Raw genomic sequence first — 21,257 nt, 5'->3', positions numbered from 1 at the left:
CTGCTTGTCCTGGGAGAAAGCAGAGTTGCTTACCTGTAACAGGTGTTCTCCCAGGACAGCAGGATGTAGTCTTCACAAAACCCACCCGCCACCCCGCAGAGTTGGGTCCAAAATGTTTTATTATTTTATTTTTTCACTTGCAGCTTTTTTGCTACAAACGAGACTGAAGGGAGACCGCGTGGCTCGAGTGATAATGGCACGCTGGGCATGCTCAGTGGGCCAGTCAAAAGTTCTAGAAACTTTGACAAAAATGTTTTCCGTGATAGGGCTCCGTCCAGTGACGTCACCCATATGTGAGGACTACATCCTGCTGTCCTGAGAGAACACCTGTTACAGGTAAGCAACTCTGCTATCCCTAGCTACAGGCTGTTCCTGAAACATGGGGACCAACAGTCTCCTAACCAGGTGCCAACAGGCAGAACAACCGAGGTGCTGTTGGTAACATAAGGAATCAGCCTGAACCGAACAATGGGCCTGAGGCAGGAAGAGTTGTGTTTTACAGCTGAGAGAGATTCCAGAGGACAGACTAGCCGAAATTGCTATCGCGATGGCCATCCTTGTCCAGATAGTAGTGCGAGGCAAAGGTGTGAAGGGAACTCCATGTCACAGCCTTGCAGATCTCATCCATGGGGACTGCTCACAAGTGGGCCACTGATGCTGCCATGGCTCTGACAGAATGAGCTTTGACTTGGCCCTCAAGCTGCAGTCCCGCCTGAGCGTAGCAGTAGGAAATGCAAATCGCTAGCCAGTTGGACAGAGTCTGCTTAACAACTGCAATTTCCAATCTGTTCCTGTCAAAAGAGATAAGAGTTGCGTGGTCTGCCTATGGCCTGCTGTCCTTTCCAGGTAGAAGATTAAGGCTCTCTTGCAATCCAAACTGTGCAGTGCCAGTTCACTCTGGTGTGAGTGAGGCTTTGGAAAAAAGATGGGTAGGACGATTGTCTGACTCAGATGGAAATCTGTCACTACCTTAGGCAGGAACTTAGGATGTGTACAGAGGACCACCCAGTCATGGAAGAACTTCATGTAAGGTGGATATGACACCAAGGCTTGAAGTTTGTTGACTCTGTGCGCCAAAGTGACCTCCACCAAGAAGATGACCTTCCAGGTCAGGTACTTCATGTCATAGGATCGCAAAGGCTCAAAGGGAGCTTTCATAAGCTGGGAAAAGACCACATGGAGGTCCCAGGAAACTGTAGGGGGTCTAAAGGGAGGCTTTAGCTGAAGCATACCCCATATAAAGCGCCCCATGATAGGCTGTACCGAAATGGGTGAACCATCCACCCCATGGTGGTAGGCCCCAATAGCACTAAGATGTACTCTGACAGAGTTGGTCTTCAGGCCAGCCTCTGAGAGGTGCAGCAGGTAATCCAACAGTTTAGATGTGGGGCAAGAGAATGGGTCCAAGCTGTGACTAACACCAAATGGAGAATCTCTTCCACTTTAGGCTGTAAGACTTCCTAGTGGAAGGCTTCCTGGATGCCACCAGGACCCGAGACACGCCCTCCAAGAGATCCAGGGGCTGTAAGGTCATCCCAACATCCAAGCCATGAGAGATAAGGCCTAGAGGTTGGGATGGCGCTGTCTTCCCTGATCCTATGTGATGATGTCTGGGAAGGTTCCCAGACTGATTGGCTTTCGCAGGGAGAGATCCTGCAAGATCGTGAACCAGATCTGCCTCAGCAAATAAGGCTTTATGAGAATCATGGTCCCCCAGTCCTAATGGAGCTTCAGGAGAGTCTTCAACACTAGTGGAAGTGGAAGGGAGGTATACAGGAGGCCAATGCCCCAATGGTGGGCAAAGGCATCCGATTCCGGCTTGCCATTCCCTGTGGACAGGGAGCAAAACTGATTTACCTTCCTGTTGTAGGGGGAAGCGAAGAGATTGACATCTAGGGTTCTCCAGAGAAGGAAGATCTGATCCACAACCTCCTGCTTCCAGGACCACTCGTGCGGTGGAAGGAACGACTCAGGTCATCCGCTATCACATTCTCCTGCTCTGGCACGTACATGACACGGAGAAGGATGCGCTGGGTAGACCCCATGACCAGATCTGGACCACATCCTGACAAAGGAGGAACAATCTCGTGCCTCCCTGCTTGTTGAGATCGCCACCTGATTGTTGGTCTGAATGAGGACCACCTTGTTGGCCAGGCGATCTCAAAAGCACATATTGGATCACCTAGAGCTCCAGGAAGTTGATCGGACATTGTGCTTCCTGTGCTGACTATTGACCCTGGGTGCGGAGACCTCCAACATGGGCCCCCAGCCTAGGTGGGTAGCATCCTTGTTAAGTACAAATTGAACAGGGGAAGCCTGAAAAAGTACACCTCCAAGTTGGATAGGGTCTCCCACCATGACTAGGAGTCCTGAAGTGGCGGAGTGACCCTACTGCACACCAGAATGTCCTGGGTAGCCTGGCACTACTGGGACCACAGGGTCCACTGTGCCCTGCGCATGTGCAGATGAGCGAAGTAAGTGACATGGACGGTTGCAGCCATGTGTCCCAATAGGTGCAACATGCATTGTGTGGAGACCTGGAGACTCTGCGAGATCACTCCTGCAAGGGACACTAAGGTGAGCGCTCAATCCCGGGGCAAGAACGCCCAAGCCTGAGCCTTGTCGAACTTGGCACCAATGAAGCTATTTTTGGTGATGGGACCAGCTGTGACTTTGGGTAGTTGACCAGGAAGCCCAAAGTCTCCAAGACCCGAATGGTGGATTGTAGGGACTGCAGTTCTCCCTGCCTGGAGTCACTCTTGATGAGTCAGTTGTCCAGGTAGGGAAAAACTTGCACTCTCAGCCTCCTTAGATAAGCCTCCACTATTTCCAGGCACTTTGTGAAGACGTGGGGTGAAGATGCCAGTCCAAAGGGCAGCACCTGGTATTGAAAATGGCTATCGTCTACCACAAACCAGAGATATTTTCAGTGGCCACAGGAAATTTCAATGGATGTAGGCATCTTTTAGATCGAGGGAGCAAAGTCAGTCTCCCCTTTGCAGTGGAGAAAGTAAAGAGAAGGGCGACCAAAATGATAAAGGGGCTGGAACAGCTCCCTATGAAGAAAGGCTAAAGAGGTTAGGGCTGTTCAGCTTGGAGAAGAAACAGCTGAGGGGGGATATGATAGAGGTCTTTAAAATCATGAGAGGTCTAGAACGGGTAAATGTGAATTGGTTATTTATTCTTTTGGATAATAGAAGGATTAGGGGGCACTTCATGGAGTTAGCAGGTAGCACATTTAAAACTAATCAGAGAAAATTCTTTTTCATTCAATGCACAATTAAGCTCTTGAATTTGTTGCCAGAGGATGTGGTTAGTGCAATTAGTGTAGATGGGTTTATAAAAGGTTTGGATAAATTCATGGAGGAGAAGTCCATTAACGGCTATTAATCAAGTTGTCTTAGAGAATAGCCACTGCTATTACTGTCATAGGTAGCATGGGATCTACTTAGTGTTTGGGTACTTGCTAGGTACTTGTAGCCTGGATTGGCCACTGGATGCTGGGCTTGATGGATCCTTGATCTGCCCTAGTATGGCAATTTCTTATATTCTTAATCAGGGCACCCATCGAGACTATCTTGAACTTTTCCCATTTGAGGAATCTGTTCAAGGCCCTCAGGTCCAGAATTGGATGAAGGCCCGCATTCTCTTTGGAAAGAGGAAATAGCTGGAGTAGAAGCCACTTCCCCGTTGTCTGGGCGGAACAGGTTTGACTACCCTGGCCATTGTGAGGGTCGAGAGCTCCTTCAACAGTATTTCCAAATTTGCCGAGAACCCCCAAGAGGGGCACAGGGTATAGTCTGGAGGGACCTCTTGGAAATTCAACCTGTACCCCCGATGAATGATGGACAGGACCCACCGGTCCGAGGTGACAGCAGGCCAACGGTCCGCAAAGAACCACAGCTGGCCTGCAACCGGAGGATCTATCATCGAGGGTACGGGTGGCTGGCTTAGGCTCCCTTGTAACCAGTCAAAATCCTGTGGAAGGTCTCTGCTGAGATGCTGGCTGAGTCCTAGGGGTTTGTGTCTATCTAGGGCGAGCCCTGGGCCCAGCCTGCTGAGACCGTGCCCTACCCGCCAGAGGGTAGTACTTCCTTAGGTGGTAAAAAGGGCGTCTGGGCATCTGACGTGAGGATTTCTTGCCAGAGGACTGTTGGTCCGAGGTGCTGGCTGAAAGATGCTGGATGGTCTCAAGATGATCTTTCAGCTGTGCCATTGCCTCCTTAATCTTATGAACAAATAGATTCTCTCCAGTACAGGGCAAGTCCACTATACGGTCTTGCACCTCTGGACGGAGGTCGGAGGTTCATAGCCAAGCCATGTGGTGAGCACGGATACCCACTGAGGCTACTCTCGCTGCCATCTCAAAAAACATATGCGGACCAAACTATGTTTTTCGCATTCCAACCCTGCTGAACAACCTTCAGAAAGTCCTCCTGGAGCTGTTGATGGAAACGGTCTACCAAGTCCTGAAACTGTTTCCAGAGGTTCCTGGAATACTGGCTCATATATTATTGGTAATAGGCAATGTGAGCCGACAACATGGAGCCTTGGAAGACTTTCCTCCCCAGGGCATCCAGGGCCTTGTGCTCATGGCCTGCAGGCGCCGAAGCATGGGTGCAAGACCTCTTTGCCTTTTTGAGGGTGGACTCCACCACCATGGACTGGTGCAGAAGCTGGCACTGCTCAAAGCCCATGGTAGGCTGTACTAGGTACACTGCATCGTTTTTTCGGTTTATCAGAGGGACCAAGTTAGTGTGCTCCCAGAGCCAGACAAACAATTACGTTAAATATGTAATGGACTGGAACTGCAACCACTTCCTTAGGTGCATCCACAAACTGGAGAACCTCCAGCCAGGAGCTGGAAGGGAACCAATTCTGCCATGGCTTGGACAAAGCCTGCGAATGTCAGATCATCTGGAGGGGACTGACGTCTCTCCTCTGGTTCAGAAGGCAGGTCCTCGTAATCATCTGAGGAGGATACAGAAGTCTCTTCCCCCCATGGGTCATAAGGGGCGTCATCATCGCTCAGATTGCCCAGAGACACCGGTGGGGGAGCCCTATTCTGATCTTGGGCTGGGGCGCTGGGGGCACCGAGAGCCCCAAGGGCACCGAAGGCACCGAGATCGATGGACCCAACAGCTCAGGCAACACCGGCCGTGAGGTTGGCCATGGAAAAGGAACCACTGGCCCCGACAGTCTTCCCTCATCTGAGGAATCAGCGATGGGAATGGTCTCCGATCGAGGCTGCACCTTTGTCCCCCGTGGCAGCGAGGGCCCCCGGCGCACTGGCAAGGGTTGCGGCGACAGTGCACCAAAGAGCAAGTCCAACCACTCCAGCAATGGTGCCAACATTGATGGCATAGGCAGTGGTGGTGGCCCTGAGGGTGCCGGCACCTCGATACCTTGTAGGGCTCAGCTGACTGCCACCCGCACTCCAACTCCTCCTCAAATGCTGCTGATGACAGGTCAGTTTGAGGAGGAGGAGGCGTAACTGGGTCCCCCTTGGAGCCCTGAGAGAGACCAGTACCCAGCACTGAAATCGGTGGGGTCCGCCTCGGGCCTTTGGCCTCGATGGCGGGTGGCACTGCCTCGGCACAGGGATGCTTCGGGGGCATCTCAGCTGATGCCGGTGCCTTCCTGAGCTTGGAGTTATGAGAAGATGGTGACTGATACCAGTGCTTCCTCGACTTCCCACGATGCTCGGCCCGGTCTTTTCCTGACAACAAGGGAGATGGTGACAACCCAGACCTAGAATGGGAAAAAATGGAAAGAGGCCGATCCCTAGCACGGCAAAGAACTGGGAACTTACTGCGATGCCCTCTAAGGCCGTGAAGAATCAAGGGGCCCCTTTTGGAAAAGAAACGAGAAAAACTCAAACATGGCAGTTTTCCAGAGTAAAAAAAACAGCGTGAGCTCCGCATCTGCGAAACGATTGCTCCACGGAAAAGAAGGGACTGAAGAGGGACCCCGCGTGGACGCGTAGTGTGTCTTGCGGGGCATGCTCAGTATGCCAGTCAAAGTTTCTAGAAACTTTGACAAATGTTTTCCATGCCGGGCTCCATCTGATGATGTCACCCACTTGTGATGACTACCATCATCTAGGTCAGCGATTCTCAACCGGTGTGTCGCGGCTCCCGGTGTCCCACTGCTTCGGTTGTACTTCCCCGTTCCCTGCCCCCGCGGGCCAATGGCAAGCCTCCTCCCTTCTACCTGCCAGTGGGAGTGGGAAGAAGGGAGGAAGCTTCTGATTGGCTGGTGAGGCAGGAAGAAGGGACATAGCATAGGCCGGGAGTGGGGGGTTGGGAGGAGTGGCAGTGTGGAAGTGAGGCCGCCATGGGATCTCATCCCCGTGATGGTGAAGAGGAAGCCTGACCCTGGCAAAGCAAGGGTGCCATGGGAGCCCAACCCTGTGGCGGCGAAAAAGAAGTCCCGCTGGAGTAAAGCCACGGCGGAACTGGAGCCCATCCCTGCAGTGAAGGAAGAAGAGGTTTGGCGGTGAAGCCCGGTGCATGCATGTGTGAATGGGAGCCTGGGTGTGGGTGTGAATGGGTGCCTAGGTGAAGGCTGGTGTGAGTGGGTTTGAATGGGTGTGTGCTGGTGTGTGTGGGTGTGAATGGGTGCGAGAGCATTTGTATGTGATTATGAGCTAGTATATAAGAGAGAGCATATGTGTGATTGAGAGAGAGACTGATTAGGGTGGTGATGTGTTTCTGGGAAAGAGAGAGAGAGAGACTGGTCAGGAAGATGACTGGTGTGTGCATGAGTGACTGGTTGTGAGCCCTAAGAAGAGGATCATGAGGACAGAGCTTCAAGCAGCCGCTTCGGCTTCTGGTGTGTGCTTTTGGCCTGCAAGAGAAAGGAGTAGGAGAGTTGCTGGAGATGGAAAGTAAGGTGTCTTTTTAAGTTTATTTTTCTTGATTGACTGCCATTTTAATTATTGGGTATTATGTAATCTGTCTGTTTTGAAATATTTAATTGGTATTTGGACAATTTTTAAATAATTTTTATGAATTTTTAATTGTTGGATGTTATTCTGTTCATCAGCTGTTTTGAAACATTTATTAGTATAGTTTTACAATTATTTCTGCATGGGGTTCTATAGCAGCTTGGCTTATTCTTTTTTTCCTAATAGGAAGTATATTGGTGTTTAGGGCCTGGTTTAATATTTGTAGTGTTACCTTTTCATAGATAGGGTTGTTACTGTTGGAGTGCATGCCATAATGCAGGTGTAACTTTGTGCAGATTAGTTTGTGTGCATTATTGCAGATCCTGGGACTATGTTAGGTGCTATATTTGTTTCCATTTCTCCAGGTTTGCACTGCATGCAGAGTGGCGTTTTTTGTTTTCCATTCCAGTTTCTGTCTCCATATTTATAATTTGTGGTCTTTCTGTCCTTGGTGAAGATCAGCTTTGTATGTGACCGAGGTGAGGTATTTTACTAGCATGTAGGCATTTGTATCAATCTTATTTGTTTTGTTTTCTCAATAGGATATACATTAGTGGTAAATTACTGTCTTTTCATAAGGAAGACTATTATACCTAGTAGTAAAGGGAGTTTGTTTTGCTTTTACTGAGATGTCACCAGAACATCTTTTTTGTATGGTGAGTTGTATGGGTAATGACCTAGTTCTGTTCTGACCCATTGCTGGGGGTCGAGGGGGGTCCCATGGATGCAGAGTGTATGTTTACATATAGCCCCTTGACGGTCACATGTTCAGTGTATCACACATATGAGAACCATCTGTCAGATGTGTCCCGGCCGAAAAAAGGTTGAGAACCACTGATCTAGGTAGACAAGAACACAGGACGGTAGGAAGTCTCTGACAATTTAATTCACCATATTCTGGAATACAGCAGGAGCACTGCAGAGTCCAAATATTCAGAGTGTCCATCTCGGGTGTTCAACATGGTCTTCTACTCATCTCCTTCATGGATTCTTGTAAAATTATATGCACTTCTGAGATCCAACTTTGTAAAGTTGGTGACCCCTGGAGTCTGTCGAACAGCTCAGAGATGAGAGACAACAAATATCTATTTCTCTTGGTGATTGCATTTAGGCCTTAATAGTTAATGCAGGGCCACAGGGACCCATCCTTCTTGCGCACAAAGAAAAATCCAGCCCCAGATGAATCCTCATTCTAGATTCTTCATAATGTATTGGGATATTGTTTGCATCTCGGGAATAGAGAAGGGAATACGCTTCCTCGAAGAGGCATCTTACCAGGAAGAAGGACAATAGGAAAATCATAAGCCCTGTGAGGAGGTAACATTTCAGCCTGCTTTTTGTTGAAGACATCAATATATTATGCATAAACTCTAGGGAGCCCAAGAGGCACCAGTAACATTGAGAGAGCAATGGCCAATGAGGGTAGGATTGTGCGCAGGCACATATGAAAGCATGTGGGCCCCTACTAGGTGATATCAGCTTGTGACATGTGAATACGTGGGTTATGCCTTTGAAGCCATGGTAACCCCAATATGATGGGGTTTACAGCTGTGGGCAAGACATAGAATGAGATCCCTGTCTGGAGGGTTAGAAATTCAGTAGCTTTCTGTAGCTTCTCAGGCAGTGGCTCCCCAATACAGAGGAAATTGTGATTGGAAGGTACAGTTGTAAAATGGAAGGATAAATTTCTGCACCAGATCTTCATCAAACATAGAAATGATGGCAGAAAAGGACCAAATGGTCCATCCAATCTGCCCAGCAAGTTATGATAGTATCTTCTGAGCTGTGCAGGTTCCCCCCATGCTTAACAGATTTCCAGAGCATAAAAGTCGAGACCTTGTTGGTTGCTGTTTCAATACAATTCCCCGTTACTCCTTGCTGTTGAAGAAGAGAGCAACAACGAGTTACATCAAACGTATCAGACTTATTGGTTAAGGGTAGTAACCTCCGCATCAGCAAGTTACCCCATGCTTATTTGTGTCCCCAGACATAGACATCGGGACCCTTGTTGGTTGCTGTCTGAATCCAATTTCTCTTTTTCCCTGCCATTGAAGCAAAGAGTGATGATGGAGTTGCAGCAACATTACAAAGGCTTATTGTTTAAGAGTAGTAACTGCCACATCAGCAAGTTACCCCCAATCACTCCTTTCTTCTCCATCCTGTAGTCTTTAGGGATTCACAGCATTTATCCATGCCCCTTTGAATTCTTTTACTGTTTTCGTCTTCACCACCTCCTCTGGAAAGGCATTCCAGGCATCCACAAGTCTTCTTTGTGAAGAAATGCTTCCAGACGTTGGTTCTGAGTCGTCCTCCTTGGAATTTCATTTCATGACCCCTAAATTCTACTGATTTTTTTCCATTGGAAAAAGTTTGTCAATTGTGCATCATTAAAAAATTTCAGGTATATGAAGGTCTGTATCATATCTCCCCTTTACATTCTCTCTTCAAGTGAATACATGTTCATATCCTTCAGCCTCTCCTCATAGGTCTTCTCATACAGACCGCACACCATTTTGGTCACTCTTCTCTGGACTGCCTCCATCCTGTCTTTTCCCCTTTTGAGATACGGACTCCAGAACTGAACACAATACTCCAAGTGAGGCCCCCATCACATTCAGCTCTTTTGGATTACTGCACCCCAGATGCATGACTCAGCACCTCTTGGCACCAAATCCCAGCTGCCAAGTCTTTGACCACTCTTCAAGCTTTTTTAAATCACTTTTCATTCTCTCTACTCCTTCAGGCATGTCCACTCTATTGCAGATCTTAGTATCATCCGCAAATAGACAAATTTGACCTTTTATCCCTTCCACAATGTCACTCACAACAATATTGAACAGAATTGGTCCTAATACTGAACCCTTGGCACTCCACTTAACACAGTTTTTTCTTCGGAGTAGGTTCCATTTACCATTACACTCTGTCTCCTTTCAATCAACCAGTTTGTAATCCATGTCACCACCTTGGCGCTTACTCCCAAGCTTCTCATTTTATTCACAAGCCTCCAATGCAGGACAGTATCAAAAGCTTTGCTGAAATTCAAGTAAATCACATCGAGCGTTCTTCCTCGATCCAATTCTCTAGTCACCCAATCCAAAAAATCCATGAGATTTGTCTGACAGGACCTTCCCCCGGTGAATCCATGCTGCCCTGGGTCCAGCAACACACTGGATTGTAGATAGTTCCTTTCCTTCAGCAGAGTCTCTATTAATTTTCCCACCACCGAGGTGAGGCTATCCAGCCTGTAGTTTCCAACTTCGACTCTGCGTCCACTCTTGTGAAGCGGGACCACCACTGCTCTTTTCCATTCCAGCAGCTCCACTCCTGTTTTCAGGGATCTATTGAACAGGTCCCTTCAGCGGTCCCACCAGTACATCTCTCAGCTCTCTCAGTATCCTGGGGTATATCTCATCTGGCCGCATGACCTTGTCCGCCTTCAGTTTGCCTTACTCTTCTCCCATACATGTTCTTCTGTAAACATCTACGGTCTTATTAACCAGCAACGTTCCTTTTCTAGGGTTTCTTTAGTGAATACTGAACTGAAATATTTGTTTAATATTTCCACCCTGAGGAATACTAGCCCAGCCGGCCTCCATCTTTTACTCACTACCACCACCTCTGGTGGCTTCACAAACTGTCTAAATAAAGATATAACCTGTGTTTGTGTGTCCAGAGCTAAGCCTGACCTGTGGCCCCTCACAGGATTTCCCCCGTGGGCATAGTCAGCTGCCACAGTGTCCAAGGGTCCACCCAAACCTTACAAAACATAATAGCTTCTTCATTTTCCAAAGCAGAAAATGCATTATGTAAGAGAGTGGGTGTCTCTTCTTCACAGGCCTTATTCTGCCAGGGCAGACTGTAATCCAATAATTCCTGAATTCTGAATCTTGGATGTCTGACTTCTCTGTGAGAGTGAGGGGTATTCAAGATGCTGTCCAGTTGGGGAAATTCCCCGCTGCTCTGGAATCCAGGAAAGCCTTGGTGTGGACTTCCAAAGTGCCATTCTTCAGTGCTACAGATACCAGCATTGGTGTAGAGGGAGAGGATCATGAATAACCTAGGGCTGCCTCCCCAACCAGCCCTAGATTTGGGAGTTCTCCAACTTCTCTGGACACCGGGTGGCATGAAACTAGCACAATAGACACACAGGTTCAGCAAATGCATCTGTGCTTCTCCTCTTCAGAGATCCTGGCTTGGCAAAGTTGCATGGGTTCCTCACTTATGGGATGCAGTACTTGATTCTTTGGCAATGGTATGAGCAGTTTCTGTAAACGGGGTGCCAGCCCACAGGTTTCAACAAGAGGAATTCCTTTCCCAGGCCCGTTCTTGGAACCTTATGTCTACCTTGATACTGAGGGTGATAAGATCATCCAGCTGCATGGTTACATCGCTCCTGGCCAGCTCATCTTTAATACACTAAGACCCTGCCAGAAGACTGCCACCAGACTTTCTTGGTTCCAGCGTAGCTCCAGTGCCCATGCCCTGAAGAGTATGACTTACTCGCCCACTGTCCTGGAAGACAAATGACCAGGTTCAAAGACCCTCTGAAATTGATTCAAGAACGCCTCAAGGGTCCCCATGAGGGGCTTTTTCTCTCCCACAAGGGAGAGGCCCAGGCTACAGCAGAATCAGAGAACAGAGAGAGGATGAAAGTCACCTTTGTGTGGTTGCTTTGAAAACTGGCCACTTACAACTCAAAGTGCATTATACATTGGTTAAGGAAGCCATGAAATAAAATAAAATAAATGACAGGTCTTGCGGTCTCCATTATATCTGGGCGGTGGTTCCAAATGAAGAATTTAGGCTGGTGGTCATTCCAGAGAGGGAGGAGCCAGCACTGGGAGGATGCAAGTTCGATTCCACTGGGTCCTCTCCATCATCCATCAGGGATAATGTCTGCATTTCAGCCAGCTCCCAGAAGCCTCTCCCCCCATATCCATCATAGGGTTCTTCCGCCCATTTGGCCGTCCTTCAGACGGAACTCTCTGCCCTCCTTACAGCAGGCACAGTAGAACCGGTCCCTTGCCATCAACAAGGCCAAGGGTTCTACTCGAGGTATTTCTTCGTTTCAAAAAGGAATGGCGGCTTTAGCCCCATTCTCGACCTCAGGTTGATGAACAGGTTTCTCGTAAGAGAAAAATTCAAAATGGTCTCTCTGGGCACGCTGATCCCACTCCTCCGAAGAGGAGACTGGCTTTGCTCCCTCGACCTCAAGGAGGCATACGCACACATTGCAACTGTCCCCAGCAACAGGACGTACCTTCACTTCATGGTGGAGAATGCACATTTCCAATACAAAGTGCTGCCCTTTGGGCTGGCATCGGCCCCCCGCGTCTTCACCAACTGCTTAGCGGTGGTGGCTGCCTACCTCAGGCATCGCTCGGTCCATGTGTTCCCATACCTGGACGACTGGCTGGTCAGGAGCGACTCCCGCTCCAGAGCCTTGCAAGCTCTGGCCTTGACGGTTCAGACCCTGCAGGCCGTGGGATTCGTTATCAACTTCCCCAAGTTGCACCTCTATCCATCCCCTCAGCTGAACTTCATAGGAGCCAGGTTGGACACAGCGCAAGTGAAAGCTTTCCTTCCCAGGGACTGGGCAATTGCCCTCGCCTCGCTGGCCATCCTCGTCCACGACAGTAGGAGGGTGCCAGCCCATCTCTTGCTCAGCCTTCTGGCCACATGGCGGCCTCCATCTGTTTGATTCCCTTAGCCCGCCTATGCATGAGGAGTCCACAGTAGGCCTTGCAGTCCCAGTGGGGGCAGGCATCTCAAAATCTAGAGGCTCTGGTCACGGTCACAATCATGGACCCTCTCAGGGCATCCTTGGCCTGGTGAGAAGCCCTTCCCAATCTAGAACATGGACTTTCCTTCCAGCCCACTCCACCCCAGGTGACTCTCACCACCGATGCTTTGCCTCAGGGGTGGGGAGCCCACACGAACGGCATACACACCCAAGGCCTTTGGACCGCCGCCGAAACACGTTGCCAAATAAACCTTCTGGAGCTTCAAGCGATATGGTACACCATGTGGGCATTCCAAGATCAGTTGTCATCCAAGGAAGTTCTGATCAGGATGGAAAACCAAGTCGCGATGTGGTACATCAACAAGCAGGGTAGCACGGGCTCGTTCCTCCTCTGCCAAGAGGCAATACAGGTCTGGAACTGGGCCCTCTCCCAAGGGATGTATCTGTGGGTGACCTACCTTCCAGGTCACCTCAACGTGCTGGCGGACCGCCTCAGTCGATACTTCCACCCACACAAGTGATCCCTCAACACTGCGGTGGCGACAGTCCTGTTCTGCCGCTGGGGTACGCCGGATTTGGATCTGTTTGCCTCCCATCTCAATCACATGGAGAGCAAATTCTGCTCCCTAGTAGTGGGGAACGGCCACCTGGCCTGCGATGCCTTCTCCCTTCATTGGGGGCAGGGCCTCCTGTATGCGTACCCCCCCTCTACCGCTCCTCTCGAAGACTCTGTCAAAGCTTCAGCAGGACGGGGGGACCATGATTCTCATGGCACCCTCCTGGCCTCGGCAGGTTTGGTTCCTTCTCCAGGACCTGTTGGTACATGCACCCATTCCGTTAAGGACTGCGCCCGACCTCATATCACAGAACCAGGGCCCTCTGCACCACCCGAACTTTCAAGCACTGGCCCTCACGGCTTGGATTTTGAGCGCATAATCCTCCAGCCATTATTTATTTTATATATTTATTTATTTATTGGTTTTTATATACCATCACTCGGGTTTCACCGTAACAGTTCACAACAATAAATAATAATACACAATAAATATACTAAAATCAACTTCCTAGGACTAAAAAATAAAACAAATTACAATCATTCAGATAAAAACAACTCATATAACAATTAAATAAACATATCCTATGGCTGTCCCTCCCTCCTCCTATCTTATAAATAAAAACACCCAAACCATCTTCTATAAAACAAGAAAAAAAATAGATAGAGTCCCGGAAACCTTCGACCAGGAAGTCCTACAACTCAAAATGGAAGCGTTTTTCCATCTGGAGTGGAGGGCATGGGTTAGACCTATTCTTGTGCCCTCTCCCCCAGCTGCTGGACTACCTGTGGCACTTGTCCAAATCTGGGCTCCAGACCAGTTCCATCATAATGCACCTCAACGCTGTCAGCACATATCACTGAGGTGTCACTGGTATGCCCATTACGTTCCAGCCCCTAGTTAGCTATTTCATGTGGGGTCTCCTTCAACTGAAACCCCATCCTTGGCCATCGGCAGTGTCCTGGGACCTTAATGTTGTCCTAGCAAGACTGATGCGGCCTCCCTTTGAGCCTCTGCAGTCCTGTGACCTGAAGTTCCTCACCTGGAAAGTCTTATTCTTGGTGGCGATCACTTCCGCTCGCAGGGTCAGTGAGCTTCAGACCTTGGTTACGTACACACTGTACACAAAGTTCTACCATGACTGTGTGGTCCTGCGTATGCATCCTACATTCCTGCCCATGGTGGTACTGATTTTCACATCAATCAGTCGATTGTTGTACCCACCTTCTTTCCAAGGCCACATTCCCACCCTGGGGAATGTCACCTCCACACCCTGGACTCTAATCGGGTGTTAGCCTTCTACCTAGATCGCACAGCGAGCCACAGACAGTTCACCCAGCTCTTCATGTCTTTCGAACCAAACAGACTGGCTGCAGCGGTGGGTAAACAAACCCTATCAAACTGGCTGGTGGATTGCATTGCCTTCTGATATGCACAAGCAGGCCTTCAGCTAGCTGGCAGAGTGAAGGCTAACTCTTTGCGGGCCATGGCAGTGTCGGTAGTTAATTTGCGAGCAGTCCCCATCGCAGAGATTTGCTGGGCTGCAACCTGGAGTTCTCGCCTCACATTCTCAGCTCACTACTGCCTTGACAGGAATAGCTGTCAGGACAGTGCCTTTGGTCAGTCCGTCCTGCGCAACCTGTTCCAGACATGAACCCAACTTTCTCTACTCGTACTCCTTGTGGGACCAGACCGCACCCTGTTTTTCCCACAGCGCCGCAGTTGTGTTGTGCCCATTGGCACTTTGTTTGGCTGCTGTTGGTCTCTTTGGTTGAAAGGGGCAGTCTGGAGCTCTGTACTCACCCACATGTGAGGACTTCCATTCTGCTTGTCCTAGGAGAAAGCGTAGTTGCTTACCTGTAACAGGTGTTCTCCTAGGACAGCAGGATGTTAGTCCTCAGGAATCCCGCCCACCTCCCCACAATGTTGGGTTCACCTTCGGTTTGTTGTTTTTTGTTTTTCACTCGTATTTTTTTGCTATGTTACGAGACTGAAGGAGGACCTCGAGTGGCGCACGGATAGTGGCAGGCTGGGCATGCTTAGTCTGCTGGCCAAAGTTTCTAGAAACTTTGACAAAAGTTTTCCGTGCCGGGCTCCATCGGATGATGTCACACACATGTGAGGACTAACATCCTGCTGTCCTAGGAGAACACCTGCTACAGGTAAGCAACTGCGCTTTTCATCCAGTTGGTGGGTCTATTATATAACCCCCTTTAAGCCTCCATATGTGTGACTATAGTGAACTGCTTGCCTAAAGAGAAATCGAAGTTGCTTATCTGTTGACAGGTGTTTTCAGAAGGCAGTAGTTCAACATTCACACAAACCCACCTTCTTCCCCTTCTGGAGTTGAGTTTACAGAACTGAGACACACAGCATGAACATGAAGATGCACACCTGCAAAGATCCTCAAATTTTTCCTCAAAAGCTTTTGAAACATGTTCTGTATTGACATCATCAGATGACACCCATATGTGTGACTGATGAATTGCTGCCTTCAGAGAGCACCTGTTACTGGTAAACAGTGTCACTTAATTTTCTCACTTTACAGTCTAGACCTCTTTGAAGCTGTGCTATGGAAATGAATAATCATCACCACCTGAATTTATTTAGGAAGAGTTGTGAATGAGAATCTCTGTTTTTAATAAATGACAGAGGGATCTGTGCCTAGAAACCATAATTACCAATTGACTCCATTTCTTGAGGACAGGCTGCTCCAGTCCTGATTTTCCCCCATCATGTCTATTACTATTATATTTTCATAATTAGTATAGCACATACCAAATGTACACAGCATTGTACAGACACATATAATGGACAGTCCCTACTCATTGGAGCTTACAATCAAGTGAACATAGAAAGCACACACAATGAAAATGAGTAAGAGGCTTTGCGTTAAGACAGCAAGCCCATAACTGAAAAAAAAAATAAAATTAATCTAATTGGGAATAAACTGAGCAAAGGGCAACTTTTCTTGAATAGTATCAAATATTTATTTTTACTAGTCAATAAATGTTTCAAGGAGAACTACTGGTTATGAAAGTAGTTGATTATCAGTTCTTTTCTTGTATAATATGAAGTAAGCCCAGAATATGAACCCCAGTTCTTTCTAAGAAACTGAGACTATATCGGTCTGTCCTGAAAAAAATGAGCCACCTTACTGGGAAACCTAAAAAGAAACTGATTTCTAAATGGGGAAAAGTGCCCAAGTCAGCATTACTGCCAATAAATTAATTATAGTGTTTAACAGATATACTCTCTTTTTTCTAGGCTGGAAGGTGAAGGAGAATTTGTTGATAGCCATGGTCTAGAGTGGAAAGGCAAATTCCTTTTCACAGCAGCACCTGGACTGCAGCTGAAGCATACAATGTAGAAGTTCTGTACTGATATAGCATTTCACTAAATAAATACCATGTTGTTCGCATTCTTCTATGGATGGAGCTGTAACCCACTGTTTCCCAGCTCTCTCCTGAAGGCACACCTAACCAGTCTGGTTATCAAGATATCCGTAATGAATGTGTATGAGAGAGATTTGCATACATTGGGTCTCCATTGCATGCAAATCTTTCTCCCACATATTCATTGTGGCAATCCTGAAAACCTGACTAGGTAGGTGTGCCTCCAGGAGAGGGATGGAGAACACTTCTGTAACCAACACTTTCAATAGATATGGGGATGTATTTTTTTTCTATCTTGTTATCTGAACTCATTTTGTATAATGATTTGTATTATAACTATGTTTACCAAAATAAAGCATTACCATCTTGAGCATAGGGTGACTGCTTAAGTTGATGGTATGTCAGAAAATTTGTTGCTACCATGTAGCTCAAAAACAAACTAAGCACATGCTAATTATTTAAAAGCTGATGATAATGAACTTTTAGGCTATATTCCTCTATGCATAAAAGTGCATTTAACTTTATCCCATGACAAGCAGGATGCTAGTCCTCACATATGGGTGACGTCACTGATGGAGTCCTATCGCGGGAAAAACTTCTGTCAAAGTTTCTAGAAACTTTTGACTGGCACTCTGAGGCCACTGAGCATGCCCAGCATGCCATGATATTCTCTGCCACAGGGGTCTCACGCCAGTCTTCGTTTTTCTGCGCTGCTGAGAGCATCGCGGAGTTAGGAGCCCTGTGAGTTTACTCACAATTCTGACTCAAAAGTCAATTATTTTTTCTCATATTTTCCCATTTGGGGTCTCACTTCCCTTTTGTCACCGGACGGTGACAAAACTAATAGCGTTTTTGCGTTTTCACATTGATTTTTTTCTCACCGAATTTTTCATTGACGGCCATCGATAGTGACATGGCTTCGGGTTTTAAAAAATGCCCGGTCTGTAATCGGACCATGTCAGTAACAGACCCACATCTTGAATGTGTAATCTGTTTGGGTGAAAAGCATGATATTTCATCATGCCAACAGTGTCAGGAGATGACCCCGAAAGGTAGGAAACTTCGACAGGAAAAGATGACATCTTTTTCATCTTCAACTAGTTCCCTCACCTTCTACTTCGACAAAATCATCTCCAACAGGAGTCACAAAGAAACTCCTTCTTAAAAAACGTCACCTAGAAGGATCCGGAGATGCATCATTGCCAGCCCCGTCGATATCATCGACAAGGTCAGTCACAGAACCAAGGCCTAAGCACAAACACCGACACAGTCGATCCTCGGCATCACCGTCGCTTCCCCCCCCCCCGGGAGAACTGACTGCAAAGCGGCATAAAGATGGTGATGTGCCGCTAACATCCGCGCCCATGGTGCCACTGTCAAATGCATCGATATCGACGCCTACATCGACATCGCTATTACCACCAACTACGCAAGACTTAACCGTCCTCATCAAGCAAGTAGTGATGGAAGCCTTACAGGCACAAGTTCTGGCGACCTTGCCGATGCCGGCGATACTGCCAATGCCGGCGAGCACCCCGATGCCGGTGCCGTCTCCGACGCTTACATCATCAATACCACTAACATCCGTGTCGATGCCTCTCTCGATGCCGTTATCATCGGAAATTTTCTCGATGCCAATAACTTCAGTTCCATCGATACCCTCAATGACTATTCCCGCATCGATGTTCTCCTTCTTATCCACATCGATGTCGACCATTTCGTCGATTCCACAGCCGATATCCGTTTACACTACGGCACCCACCTTACCGATGCTTTTTTAGCAGGAGGTATCGAGACAAAAGACATCGACAAAATCAAAATCTTCGAAGCCTAAACATCCACTAACAGTGCCTTATCTCCCTGAGGTTCCAAGTTCTGCAGAAGCAGCACTGCATGGTATCCTTACCAAGCAATACCAAGATTTGCTAGCCTCCTTGCCATCTAATCCTGTAGAAGAGGATGTAGAAGACACTCCACTTGATGACCCTTTGCCAGGACCCTCTGGTGTTCCTCCTCCTCATAGGACTACACCTACTGATCATCAAACTCCAGACTATGACACTTGGTCTGACACTGAATCAGATGCCTCCTCAGAGGCATTTATGTCTGACCCATCACCACCTCATGCCAGGAAACAGTCCCCTCCGGAGGATTTTTCTTTTCCTACTTTTGTACAGCAGATGGCAGATTCCATCCCTTTCAAATTACAAGCAGAACAGGATGCCAGACATCAAACTTTGGAGGTACTCCAGTTTGTCGACCCATCTAAACAAACTGTTGCAATTCATATCCATGATGTTCTATTGCAACTACAACAATGCCTCTGGGAACATTCCTGCACTGTTCCTGCAGTAAATAAAAGGGTGGATACTACTTATCTTGTACAATCCACACCTGGTTATCAAAAGACACAACTTCCCCACCACTCAGTGGTTGTAGAATCGGCGCAGAAGAAATCTAGAAGAACAGGGTCCACTCATCTATACCCCCAGGTAAAGACAATAAATTCCTGGATCAACTGGGCTGTAAAGATTTTCAAGGTGCAATGCTAAACTCCAGAATTTCATCATACCACCTATATATGACCCAGTACCAGCGAAATCTCTGGAAACAAATAGAGGAATTTGTTCCATCCCTTCCTACACAATACCAAGAGGCTGCACAGGCTATCATAAACAAAGGTTTAGACGCCGGTAAGCATGCAGTCCGAACTGCCTACGACGGCTATGAGACGGCTTCAAGAGTGGCTGCGTCAGGCATCAGTGCCAGGAGGTGGGCCTGGCTCAAAGCCTCAGATCTAAGGCCAGAGGTGCAGGATAAACTAGTGGATCTCCCTTGCCTGGGAGACAACTTATTTGGATCCAAGGTACAGGATGCTGTGTCTCAATTAAAAGAGCACACAGAGACTTTACGTCAGCTATCCTCCCTCCCACATGATCCCTCCACTCATACTGGCCACAGACCTCCACGGAGAGTCACCAGACGGCCTTTCTACAGACATCAGAGATATTACCCTCCTGCATCCAGACCCAGGCCTTCCAGAACCCAGCAAAGACCACAACCACGGCAACAGAGAGCAGCTAGGCCCCAACCAGCTCCTCAAACAGGACCTGCTACCGGATTTTGAAGTTACATCCAGAGAACTAAGCCTTTACTCAAATCCTCAGCCAGGACTACCAGTAGGAGGCAGAATATCCAAATTTTACAACAATTGGACATCAATAACATCGGACCAATGGGTCCTATCAATAATACACTGAGGATATCAACTCAATTTCATTTCAATTCCCCGAGATTTTCCACTGAGTCACTCTTATCTCAGCGAAAATCACATCCTTCAACTTCTCATAGAATTATCCACCCTTCTGAGCGCCCAGGGTGTAGAGCTGGTACCCAGGTCTTAGAAAGGAAGAGGATTCTATTCACGTTATTTCCTCATTCCAAAGAAAACTGGAGGCCTACGTCCCATCCTAGACTTCAGAAATCTCAACAAATTTCTGAAAAAAGAAAAGTTCAGGATGGTTTCTCTAGGCACCATGCTTCCACTTCTTCAAACAGGAGTCTGGCTTTGTTCTCTGGACCTTCAAGACGCTTATGCTCACATTCCAATATTCCCTCCTCATCGCAAGTATCTGCGCTTCATGGTGGGTCATCAACATTTCCAGTACAGAGTACTGCCATTTGGACTTGCCTCTGCTCCCAGAGTATTCACCAAATGTCTGGCAGTAATAGCAGCACATTTACGCAAGCAAAGTGTGCATGCCTTTCCATATCTAGACGACTGGCTCATCAGGAGTCACTCTCAAGAGGGAGCTCTTACCTCTCTCAATCGAACAATGTCCCTACTTCACTCCATGGGTTTTCTCATCAATTATCAAAAATCCCACCTTATTCCATCTCACCTACTTCAATTCATAAGTGCAGACTTGAACACTATCCTATCAAGAGCCTTTCTACCCGAGGATCTAGCAGAAACATTATCCCTGTTGGCAAACTCCATTTGCTCAAGAAAACAAGCAACAGCTCATCAGTTTCTAACCTTACTAGGCCACATGGCCTCCACGGTTCATGTCACTCCTATGGCAAGGCTCGCCATGAGAGTAACCCAATGGACATTACGATCACAATGGATCCAAGCCATTCAACCACTGCATTCCCCAATTCAAGTAACCCACTAGCTACGTTCTTCTCTACTCTGGTGGGTAAACAAGGACAATTTGTGCAAGGGCCTACCCTTCCAACAACCAGTCCCACAGATAACGTTAACTACAGATGCATCCACCTTGGGTTGGGAAGCTCACATAGACACTCTCCAAACCCAGGGGACTTGGACAAAACTCGAAGCAACATTTCAAATCAATTTCCTCGAACTCCGAGCTATACGTTATGCGTTGCATGCATTCAAGGACTGCCTTTCATACAAGACTGTTCTCATCCAAACGGACAATACAGTAGCCATGTGGAACATCAACAAACAAGGAGGTACGGGCTCGTATCTCCTTTGTCAAGAAGCTGCACAGATTTGGGGCTGGGCCCTGAACCACTCAATGTTTCTCCGGGCCACTTATCTGGCAGGCATACACAATGTAGTGGCAGATCGACTCAGTCGTCAGTTC

General features: G+C 47.8%; 1 protein-coding gene across 2 annotated transcripts in view; it reads left to right on the top strand.

Annotated features, from left to right (window-relative positions):
* MORN2 (MORN repeat containing 2) overlaps window positions 1-17,014 on the top strand; it is a 219,970-nt gene extending 202,956 nt beyond the window's left edge. For both annotated transcript variants that reach the window (XM_029594370.1, XM_029594369.1), the window contains one exon: window positions 16,514-17,014. In XM_029594370.1, coding sequence (XP_029450230.1) covers window positions 16,514-16,616 — 103 coding nt within the window. In that variant the 3' untranslated portion in view covers window positions 16,617-17,014. The remainder of the gene's footprint in view (window positions 1-16,513) is intronic.
* The last annotated feature ends 4,243 nt before the right edge of the window (window positions 17,015-21,257 follow it).

The sequence above is a fragment of the Rhinatrema bivittatum genome, chromosome 3 (assembly GCF_901001135.1).
Source record: "Rhinatrema bivittatum chromosome 3, aRhiBiv1.1, whole genome shotgun sequence".
Classification (NCBI taxonomy): domain Eukaryota; kingdom Metazoa; phylum Chordata; class Amphibia; order Gymnophiona; family Rhinatrematidae; genus Rhinatrema; species Rhinatrema bivittatum.
The sequence above is the reverse complement of the archived record's forward strand: the minus strand, read 5'-3'. Positions and strand labels throughout refer to the sequence as shown.